The 11276-nt window shown below is 49.7% G+C and overlaps 1 protein-coding gene across 2 annotated transcripts; it reads left to right on the forward strand.

Moving 5' to 3' along the window:
* The first annotated feature begins 372 nt into the window (after nt 1–372).
* On the forward strand, nt 373–10902 carry C12H12orf43 (chromosome 12 C12orf43 homolog). Of its 2 annotated transcripts, none has more exons than XM_046024447.1 (6): nt 373–526; nt 5822–5864; nt 6056–6154; nt 8696–8769; nt 9359–9449; nt 9935–10902. In XM_046024447.1, exons 1-6 carry the CDS (start codon nt 373–375, stop codon nt 10287–10289), a joined length of 816 nt encoding a protein of 271 aa, XP_045880403.1. In that variant the 3' UTR covers nt 10290–10902. The 2 variants fall into 2 exon arrangements, with proteins under 2 accessions (XP_045880403.1, XP_045880404.1); XM_046024448.1 differs by having other exon boundaries at nt 9938–10902.
* Nucleotides 10903–11276: the final 374 nt, after the last annotated feature.

Raw genomic sequence — 11276 nt, forward strand, 5'->3', positions numbered from 1 at the left:
CCTCTGCCTTCCGCTCAGGTCATGATCCCAGCGTCCTGGGATGGAGTCCCGCATTGGGCTCTCTGCTCAGCAGGGAGCCTGCTTCCTCCTCTCTCTCTCTGCCTGCCTCTCTGCCTACTTGTGATCTCTATCTGTCAAACAAACAAACAAACAAACAAACAAATAAATAAATAAAGGATGGAGAAGTTCACCTGTTAAGCCCTTCTAGCTCTCACGTTTGAGAAAACTCTCAGAGTAGTTCCTGTCCCAGGCGGCCAGCGTCCAAGAACTACAAACCCCACAAAACCTTGCGTTCCCCGCCCCCCCCCCCCGCGGGTGCAGAGAAGGTTGGCCAGTAGGAGCGCTCCCCACAATCCTTTGCGGTAGTTCAAGATGGCGGCGCCCCGTGCCAACCTGAGCGATTTGGAGAGCAGCAACAGCAGCAGCAGCGGCAGCGATGCGGAGGAGCTGGCACGGTGCCGGGAGGCGGCGATGCCGGCCTGGGGTTTGGAGCAGCGCCAGAGAGGGCCGGAGAAGTCAAGAGCCGGTAGGACACTGTGTTCTGGGAGTCTGGCGGAAAGGCGTGGGATTTATCCCGGGGTCTCAGAGGGTAGATGGTGAGGAGGGTATTATCCGGACTCCATTCTCTCCCTGAGAAAGCTTCAGGGACTGGGTGGAACCCCTATTCAAAGAGCGGGCAGCAAGAGGGAGGGTTGTTCCATTATCCCAGTCAGGGAAACTGAGGCCCCTGACTGTCTCTTGACTCTGTTTCCTTTGGCCCATCGTCACTGCCGCAGTCTGGCAGCCCGCCACCTCTTCCAAGATGACTGCAGCAGCCCCCTTTCTGTATACCGGTCTCCAGGCTTAACCCCGCGTCCAGCTCATTCTCAGACCTTGGCGCTGCCAGCGAGCGTAGTACTACCCGTGTCTGACCGCGACTACAACCCTGAGAATAAATCCAAAGCCCTTCAACATAGGGATTCCTAGTCATGGGTAGAATCTAGAAGATCCGTGACTTTGGAATTGGAAAAATATTTTACCTTTACTTTCATTAACCTGCATGTGAAATTTAGCATCCCTTTCTGTCATGCATGTGAGCAAAACAACTACAGTCGTTTGGGCAACACCTGTTACGTTGTCCTGACAAAAGCACAGATTTTCATGTCCCATTGCAGTCTGCAGATGTATCAAAACACCATTGTATTCACGAGAAAGTATTAGGGAAAGATAATTTACACTCGTCCCTGCTTTTAAATTGCAGTCATTTTTAGACCCATTGGTAGATCTTACTTAATGCCTTAATAAAGACAATGCATTAATAAAGAACCACATGAAAAAAAAAAAAAGAACCACATGTAGTAATGTTGCCGGGTTCATTTCTCCAAAGTCAAAAAATGGATCTGGCAGAAAAAGGGTGAAATGAAGTGAAGGATTATTAAGGGAAGGTGAGAACAGAGGGGAAAGCTTTCTAGAGTGAGAGGGATCTGGAATGGGTTGCCACTGAGGGCTTTTATTGGTAAGTATTTTGTCTAGAACATATAAGGCAAACAAGATGGATTTGTAAATATTATGAAAATAACTTGTCTATATTTAGAACAAACAAGGTGAATTTGTTTTGTTCCCTGCTCTCTGGTTAATATCTTATCTATAACATTTCTCCACTTCTAGGATTTCTGTGAGCCTGTTTACATAGCCCCCTACCTGTCTCTCCCTACCTAGCCTCACCTGTCCCTTACTCCATAATGTGCCATTTTTTTAAACGAATAATGGTAACTGGATTTCTGTATCGTTGGTTTTCTTTGTAACCATATGTGTTGTGTTTTATGCATTTCAAACAGTATTCTGAGGAGGATGAAGGCTTTACCAGACTGCCAAAGCAGGCCATAGCAAAGCACAGTTAAGAACCCCCACATTTGTTTAAAAGGACTTACAAGCCCTTTGGTAATCTTCAATCCATTCCCTGCCTGCCTCTCCCTGCCACATTGCATTTCCCATAGGTAGACTGCAAACCATGTTATATCCTCTCATCTCTGGACACCATAACTCAGCACTTTTCTCTTCAGCTCTGCACACAGGTCTGCCTTGCCAACTCCATCATTCACCAGCAATGAGAATTTGGGCAAGGCACTTGTAAGGGTAATGGTGGTCCCTCCCCTCCCCAAGGAGATGATACCTCTACAATGCTTGGCACATACTAAAGACCCAGTAAGTGGTAGCAGTTTTGTGATTGCTCTCTCTACATGGACCGCTTTCTCTCTCCTGCTTAACTCCTGCTTACCCTGTGATACAGCTGAGATAATCACCTCTTCAGAAAAGCTAGTTATATGTCTTCACAGCGTCACCATCAAACCTTGTGGGATTCCCTTCATAAATGGTGCTTCCTTTTCCCCTACTCTTGCCACTTACCTCTTTTTCCTTCCATCCCTGCATCCCTAGCATTTGTGGGTGAGTTAACCCTGGCCTGACTTGCTCCACAAATATTTTAGTGAGAGGTTATGTGATGTGAACTTAACCGAGGCTGGGATCTGGCCTGTCCCTTCACCGTGGTATCCCCAGGGCTTAGTACGGTGTTCAGGAAAATAGTTCTTACATGAATGAACTTGCCAGAGAGGCACTTCTCTGATGAGTGAGGGACTGAGATCCAACCAGACTTCCAGTCCAGTTGTTTCTGCATTGACAGAATGGATGTCTCTGTGGAGCTCTGAAGCTGGCCCCAGACAAGTAAAATAATTTCTGAGAGCCACAGTTTCCTCATCTATAAAATGCCTAAGTCCTAGGATTGTTGGGAGTCTCAAACATGAACAGCTTTGACCAGCTAACGAGGAGGTGTACATGGGAAAAGTGACATCTAAGATATCTGCTTTACGACTCACTGTTTTTGTGAAATCGTAAACCTTCCGCTAACCAAAGTAGATGCAGCTGCTGATGATAAGCGCTGTTACTTACTGAGCACCTTCTGTGTGCCAGGTAGAATACTGACCACTTAACATACATTCTTGGGCCATTCTAATAATAGCCACCATGAGTTGAGAGTTTACTGTGTGCCTGGTTCTTTTTTTATTTTTATTTTTAAAGATTTTATTTACTTGAGAGAGAGCGGGAAGGAGGGCGCTTGTGTGAGGGCGGGGGAGGGAAGGAGCAGAGGAATAGAGAAACTCAAGCAAGACTCCGCACTAAGCCAACATCTCACAACCCTGAGATGATGACCTGAGCCAAAATCAAGAGTTGAACACTTAACCGACTGAGCCACCCAGGTGCCCCATGTGCCCTGTTCTAAACACTTCATGTTCATTGTCTAGTTTAATTCTTCCAGCAATCCATTCTAGCAATTATTAGCCCCATTTTACAGATGAGAAAGTGAATGCTCAGAAAGGTCATCCAGCTTGTAGGTGGCAGAGTCTTTCTGACTCTAAGCCCATGCTATTAACTGCTGTTCTTGTCACTCCCTGCCACAGACAAGTGCCTATTGTGGGCAAAACTCCCACCCTTTGGTCCGTGACCGTGTGGAAATGTAGGTCACTATAGTATTAAGATTTTTTTTTTTGGAAAGAGAAAGAGAGAGCGTGTGCACACAAGTTGTTGGGGAGATAGAGGAGGAGAGAGAATCTTAAGCGGGCTCTATGCCCAGCCCAGAGCCTGACAACAGGCTCAATTCCACAACATTGAGATTGTGATGAGCAGAAATAGAGTTGGACACTTAACTGACTGAGCTACCCAGGCACCCCAAAGTGACTATATTGTTAATGTAACCGCTAATACAGCTTTTTAATCCTGTAATGAGCTCTTTAATCCGGTAATGATCACCCATACCTCAAACCACTTACATTTGGGGCAGCATACACTTTGATTACTTTATGCAACCTATCTTTCACACCAAGGCACTACACCCAGAGCTGGAGATGTAAAGATAACAAGAGGCAGACCATGTGCTCCAGTAGCTTACAAATCCAGGGAGGAGATAGACATGCAAACAAAGAGTCCGAGGGGTGCCTGGGTGTCTCAGTGGGTTAAAGCTCTGCTTTCGGCTCAGGTCATGAGGTCATGAGGATCCCAGGGTCCTGGGATGGAGTTCCGCATTGGGCTCTCCGCTCAGCGGGGAGCCTGCTTCCTCCTCTCTCTCTCTCTGCCTACCTCTCTGCCTACTTATGATCTGTCTGTCAAATAAATAAATAAAATCTTTAAAAAAAAAAAAAAAGTGTCTGAACCAGTGTAAAAACTTCACTACGTCCTCACACTAACTCTGGGAAATTGGTGGTCTTCTCCCCATTTTATAGATAACAAAAACAAAGGCTCGGGGAAATAAAGCGACATGTCCGGAGTCACAGTGGAAGAACCAGAACGGAACCCTGTCTTCTGGGGCCTGGGGCCTCATACTGTTGCTATTCCAGGACATTAGCCGTCACTGCCCTTGCTCTGTAGTCACGCCGGAGGAAGTACTCCTCCTCCTTGTGAGTGTGTGCCCAGAAGGCAGGACTGGGTCCATCCCAGGCTTCCAGGTTCCCGAGCTGCAGGAGCATCGGGCACCCTGCATTCTGGGCTGTTCTCTAGAACATGTTTGACACAGACCACACGTGAACTGCATGCCCTGGATTGATTTAAGACCATGAGGCCCTGCTCGGGGCCCAGAATTACCAAGTGATCATTTTGTCCAATTGGCTTCCTAAAGACACAAGCACATTTTGTCCCATTACTCAACTCAGAGACCTGAGAACCATCTTTCATTTGTCTCTCACACCATCCATCTAGTCTATCAGCAAAATCCTGCTGACTTCTTCAAAATACATGCACCCAGAGCCCTAACCCTTCTCCCTGATTGCCGCGGCCCCCTCCTGCCCTCGCCCCACGATGGTCTGTGTCCACACCACAGCCAGAGACGTGCTGGAAAATTCCAAGTCCGTTTATGCCCCTCTGTGCAGAATCCTCCAGTGGCTCCTTACCTCCCTCAAAGCCCAGGTCCTCACACTGGCCCACCAGGCCCTTCCTGCTCTGACCCCCACAAGGTCCCCGTTCTGCTCTACCAACTCACTGGGTTGCAGACACACCAGCTTCTTGGCTGGTTCTAAACTTGCCTCAGGGCCTTTGCAGGTGCTCTTCCCTCTACCTGGAAGACGCTTCCCCAGGTATGCACTTGACTCACTCCCTCATGTCTCTGAAAACTCTGTTCGTATGTCACCTATCAGTGAGGTCCTCCCTGACCACCTTTACAAAATGATCCCCACCTTGTCCCTCCCCCATATCCTTCCCCTGCTTTGTCTTTTCCCCTAGATTTATCATTATCTAATTTCATATTTTAATTGTGTGGTTTTTGTCATCCGTATCCACCAACTAGAATGGAAGTTCCATGAGGGCTGGGGTCTGTGTCGAAATTGTTCATCAACTGCATCACCACCTGCGTGATATTAGAGCCCCAGGATCTGGTTGAGCGAACGACCACCAGGCCAGGCATCCCCAGCATCTTGGCTTGAAAAACGCAGCCTATGTACCCGAGCCACCTTCTCTCTCCTCCACAGCACTTAGCACACAGCCAGACCCACAGTAGGTGTGCAGTAAACACTGGAATCAAACACACTTAGACTTTCTTGTTCAGCATGGTGGTTCAGAGGGGGCTCTGGAGCCAGATGACCTGGGTCTTGCCCCAACTCTGTTGCTTACTAGCTGCCTGACTGGCCAAGTTAGTTTACATCTCCTTGCCTCTGCTTCGTCCTCTGCCAAATGGATAATAACTCCTTTAACAAGGTTGTTGGGAGCATTCAGTGTGTTATACATGTAAGTTGTGCCCAATTCCCAGTGGGTATTATTGTCCTTTTCTCTATAAATGCCTCAATTTTCCTTATTTCTGTAGGTGCTGGAAATAATCAGGGGCCAGCCACCCAGCCGAGCCTCAGGTACTATGCACATTGGGTTCAAATTTAATCCACGCTTTTAACAAATAGTGGTCCCCTGCCACGTGCCAGACGTGAGGTTAGACCCTGGGATGTCAGGGTGAACGAGACCCATGGAGTCTCTGCCCTCGTTGGGGGTGGAGGGGGCAGCTGCTGAGCTGGCGGGAAATGAGGTCCTTTCGTGTGTGTTGTAGGCATAGAGTGGACGACCACGAACAAGATGGCAATGAACTTCAGACCACCCCCGAATTCCGAGCCCACGTAGCCAAGAAACTGGGAGCCCTACTGGACAGGTAACCAAAGATGGCCCTTCTCTTCTCCTGCCTCCTTTAATACAAACAGGGATGGCTTACATCGGCGAGGAGCTCGGGGTGTGCAAGCAGGCGCTGGGCAAGCATGCGGCATATGTCCCCTCGTGACATTCGTAACCAGCCCATTGTACAGGTCCTATCATTGTCCTTATTCTGTAGATGAGGAAACAGGCTCTCTGGGAGAAGGAGCATTTGCTTGAAGCCACAGGGTGTAAGGCCCAGGCTGGGACTCAAACCCAAGTGTGTTTGGCCCTAAAGGCCATACTCTTAAGCACTGCATCATCCTGCCACCATGAAAGTCAGAGGAACGCAAGAAGCGAGAGCACATTCTCACCACAAGAGGGTAGAGACAGCCAAAACTACTCTTTTGGGAGTACTTTCTTTATGCCCTGTGCCGTGCTGGTTCTCTGTCTTGCATTTGAGAATATGATCTGTACAGATCCCAGTCAGGGTTCCTCAAGTCAGTGCCCAGGTCCAAAGCATGGCTCTCAAAAGAAGGGGCCCAACAGCAAAGAAGTTGGGAAACACTGCCATTGTGTACCTCCTTATGCCCTTGGAGACTTAAGATTCATAATAGTATATTCAAGGCTTTGAGAATCCTGCAGTCAAGAGACTTGCGTGGTTTTGCTTGGCCTGGCAGTTTCCAAACTCATCTGGCCACAGTGACTTTGTTTCAGGGAAGAGTGATAAGTGTAGCATGGAACACATTTCCGGATTCGCTGGTCTACATCCGTTCCTGATTGGCAGAGCCCCACCAGATTTTTGAAAGGGAGATGAAGATGTTCAGGCAATCGTGCTTCAGTTTATCAAAAAGACGAATGTGTCCTCCCAAGGTATAAACCAGCTGCTCTTCTGAGACCGACAGAATGTGGGGCCAGACCACCGCAGCCTCAGTACCAGTCCCCCAACTCGAGAATGTGGTGAACATGCATCAGGAGGTCCAGTGGCATTTCAACACGTGGGAGCAGTTTTTTTCATGACCCTTTGGCTTGGGGGTGAACAAGGCCTGGCTGGCATTGCGGTGATTCTCATCGGATGTTTCCCCAGGTGGAAACCATGCAGGATACAGGTCGACCACAGTCAGTATGTTCCATGTGGTGTTTCTGCGTCTCTCTGAAAAGAGACTTAAATGATACTCTAGTTGGTTCCTTGTGTTAGATCGAGGTTCCTCAGCCTTGGCACTCCTCTGACATTTTGGACTCCTGGACTGGATCTTTCTTGCCTGTGGGGAGCCACCCTGTGCCTCATAGAGCAGTGAGCAGCATCCCTGGCCTTGACCTACTACGTCCTAATAGCATTCTCCTGCCCCCAGCCGCTACTGCCACCAAAAATGTCTCCAGACATTGCCTCGTATCCCCTGCAGACCGACATTGAACCGCTGTGTCAGATGCTTGGGTCAGAGTTAGGCACCTGGGCAGCAGCGGCTCTGTGCCTGCTCCCTGCTTTCCTGTACAGCACTCCAAGGGATGCCTTTGGCACATAGGGAAGAAACGGTCAGGAGAATGTACCCAGTGTGTTGCTCTGTTCGCCGCCAAGACATTGTGCGAGCATTGTTCTCTGCCGTGCGTGGTGACGTCATCAGCATTCACCAGAGCGATGCTTCCTGATCTCAGTACTTCTTCCTGCTCATCTTGATGGCAGTGACCATCTTCATCATCATCAGAGCTACCATTTACTGAGCATCTCCTTGTGGCCAAGCTCCATGCTAAGTGCTTGATATCCACTATTATTTCATCCCACAACAACTCTAAGACATAGGGTTACTATTCTTCATGTGCAGGTAAGTAACAGAGGCTCAGAGAGATGAAGTCAGTTGCCGGAGGGGACACCACAAGAAAGCAATGAAGCCAGGATTCAAAGCCAGGTCTCTGAAGTGTAAATAGAGTCAGTGGGTTGTGTCAGTGTCCGTTTCCTGGTTGGAATCCTGTACTCTAGTTATGCACATGTTACCACAGGGAGGAAAGGGAAGGGTATACGGGATCTCTGTTTTATTTCTTAACAGCTGTATGTCAACCCATGATTAACTCAAATTTTTTTAAAAAATTGAAAATTAAGAAAAGAAACAAAAACAGGCTGCCCTGCTCTAGAGGCTGACCTCTGAACCATTCTCCAGATTGGTCTTATTTCCCTTTTCATGCTTGCTGCCAGGAAGCTCAAAGCAAACAATGCCCCCTCTCTCCAGCATTGTCTGTCCCTCCTGGCCCGTTTTTGCTTTGTTCTATTTGAAATTGAATTTTGTTATACTGTGGGTATCTTTAAAACATCTTCAGCACTTTCTGGAATAAAGTGGGGTTCAAGCAAAGGAAGGGCTGCCGTTTGCCCCAAGAGGGAGCGTTCATCATGTTACGGCTATAGGTGTTACCGTCCTTAATCAGGCCCGCATGCTTGTGCTCTAGCATTTAACATCACATTCCCCTGTCCCTTCCACTTAAAAAAAAAAAAAATCGTTTTAATTTTTTTTTTTTAATTTTTTTCCTATTACCCCAAGCCTCATCCTAAATCAACCATTTCTTCCTTCCATAGTTCGATTACCATCTCAGAAGTAGTGGAGGAACCAGCAAAGGCTGAGGTGCAGCAAGTCCCCGCAGAGGACGATGGTGAGCAGTCATACTGTTAATGCCCGGTGTTGTTTCCTTACACACCCCCGATGTGTGTCCCGGCTGGCAAACCGTTTCCATACACTCTGTGATCCACACAGAGTGGATCCATACACTTCCACACAGTTCCATACACTGTGTGATCCACACAGCCCTCTCTGAGACAGGCTCGTTGATGCTCTCCCTGTTTCCAGGGGAAGCTGAGGCTCTGAGAGGTGAAGGCGTCGGAGCCCGAGCGGGGGCCTCTTACCAACACACTCCCCAGCTGCCCCTGGCCGAGTCTGTCTGTCCCATGCCCAGCCGGCAGAAGGTTCACCTGAGGCAGAAGGTTCACCTGCCGGCTTCTGGTTCCTCTTAGGGCTTGCTCACCTGTTGGGGCAGCTGGTGTCCCCTCAGGCACCCCGTCCCCTGACTTCGGCAGGCATCACACATGCCTCTCAACACACAAGACATCTTTTTGTCACCAGCCAACACTGATTCCTGGGTCTCTGCCTCTGGACTCGGAGCTCTCTGAGGGCCGGGGCAAGGCAGCGTTGGCCCCTGGGAGGAGGGCTCCTGGCAGTGCTGAACCCACCCCTTTGGATTTTAGGCTTCCGCCTCTTCTTCACATCCATCCCGGGAGGCTCCGAGAAGAAAGCTGCTCCCCACCCTGGCCAAAAACGATTACGTTCCGGCTCCAGGTAAGGTCTCATACCCTCTCCTCATGTTCCCTCCTTTCTGCCCATTGTCTGTGTTTGCCAGTCCCTGGAATAGCCAAGCAGAATCTGATCAGATCCAGGCCAAGAATGACCCTGTCAGGTAGCTCGAGAAATGGTGCCATCAGGGGGAGGGGGAAGAGGTTCTGTGGAGCATTGGCTTTGGATTTTTGCTGCTTCTTGGGCACCATCTACTGCCAGACACCTCACTCCTGGGGCATCCCTGTGAGGCCTGGCTCTGGTAAGATCCCCATTTTGTAGATGAAGACACTGAGGGTCAGAGAGGTGAAGTCACTTATTGAGGTCACACAGCTGGGAGGCAGAAAAGCCAGGGCTGGAACATAGGCCAGCCTAACTCCCAGGCCGGAGCTCTCTACCCCCCTCCCACTGTGACCTTCCCTGTGACTGAAATGGAGGGCGGTAAGAGGCGGCTGCAGGCCCTGTGCCCACTCTGTGCCCTCCCCTTGTAGCAGCGAGGACAGCGAGGAGGAATGGCGGCGGTGCCGGGAGGCAGCCGTGTCGGCCTCCGACATCCTCCAGGAATCTGCTATCCATGGCCCTGTAAGAGTGGACGGAGAGGCAAAGAAGAAGAAAAAGAAGTTTAAAAAGAAAGCCAAGAAGGAGGCCAGTGCCAGCTTGGACGCTGCCGCCGCCGTCACAAGCGGAACTGCAGTTAGGAAGCAGGAAAAGCAGTCACCCAAGCTCAATGGAAACCAGGCGTCACTTGGGACCAAAAAGAAGAGAAGGAAGAAAAAAGCCAAGAAGACCAGTGAGGCTTCCCCATTCCCACCAACAAAGGGTACAGTGGCCACGCCTGCAAACTGACCTTGGCATATGGGCCCAAGGCTCAGCTAGCCTGGAGGACAAGGTGTCCTTTGGGGACAAGTCGCTTCCAAGCCCCACCTCCCTTTCCAAGTTCGAGGACTTGGCTAGGAAGTCCATACCTGGCCCATGATTGGGGCTTGCCCAAGGGTCGGGACAAAGACAGCTATAGAGTGAGAAGCCTAATTAAGGCCTACCCATCAGAGCTCCCCCTGGGGGCTGGGGCAGACCCGTGATACCTCAGGAAAAAGGAGCCATCCACCTATTCAAGACTGGTGACCAGGTGGTAAAGCTTGTCTTCCCTGGACTGTCTGAGGAGAGTGAGTGAAGGGAGAGCTTTTCCTTTCCCTCCACCTTCTCAACCTGGTGTGGCAGAAAACTGTAAGAAACTGACAGAAGGGCGGCTCGGCCCAGAAGGAGTTTTTTCTGCCTCCAGGCCACACAGACTCGATACAACATTGTCTGAGAGATTATCCCCCCACTAGGTTTCCAGAATTTGTTTTCCTCCCCGTTTGTGAATATACCATGCATGATCATATGTCTGAGCCAACCAGATTATTGAAAATAAATTGTTGAGAGACCCCAAACTTAACAAAATAATCGGGGTTCTGCCTCTGTATCCGTGCTGAATCTCGATGAGACAGTTTCAGTAAACATCACTCAGGTGGAAGCCTCCTGCCTACACCCAGGTGTGTCCGCGCACCCCAGCCTCCAGATTTGGGGAAGTATCACAGCGCTCGCGAGCGGGATTTCACACACCAGGAGTGTTCCACGGGAGGAGGAGAAGCTCAGGATTAAGGTGAAATTCTGGCTTCCTGGCCTTGCCTTCAAGGTTCCGCAGAGCCAGAAAGACAGAGGTGGGACATGAGAGTGTGTGCGCTGACCGTCTCCCCTCAGGCCCCTGGCCCACCTCTACCTCCCTCTGCCCGCCCAACCCCATCTGGGCAATGTGTGGACAAGCAAGAAGTTTCCAGTACTCCTTTCCTCTAC

The sequence above is a fragment of the Meles meles genome, chromosome 12, assembly GCF_922984935.1.
Source record: "Meles meles chromosome 12, mMelMel3.1 paternal haplotype, whole genome shotgun sequence".
In the NCBI taxonomy this organism is placed as follows: Eukaryota; Metazoa; Chordata; class Mammalia; order Carnivora; family Mustelidae; genus Meles; species Meles meles.

What these genes read in the sequence shown, in the direction of transcription:
- C12H12orf43 (XM_046024447.1), top strand. Translation starts at nt 373, where the DNA reads ATGGCGGCGCCCCGTGCCAACCTGAGCGATTTGGAGAGCAGCAACAGC. An exon ending in AGTCCCCGCAGAGGACGATG is followed by an intron (nt 8,770 to 9,358) that starts GTGAGCAGTCAT and finishes TTTGGATTTTAG; the next exon opens with GCTTCCGCCTCTTCTTCACA. An exon ending in CGATTACGTTCCGGCTCCAG is followed by an intron (nt 9,450 to 9,934) that starts GTAAGGTCTCAT and finishes CTCCCCTTGTAG; the next exon opens with CAGCGAGGACAGCGAGGAGG.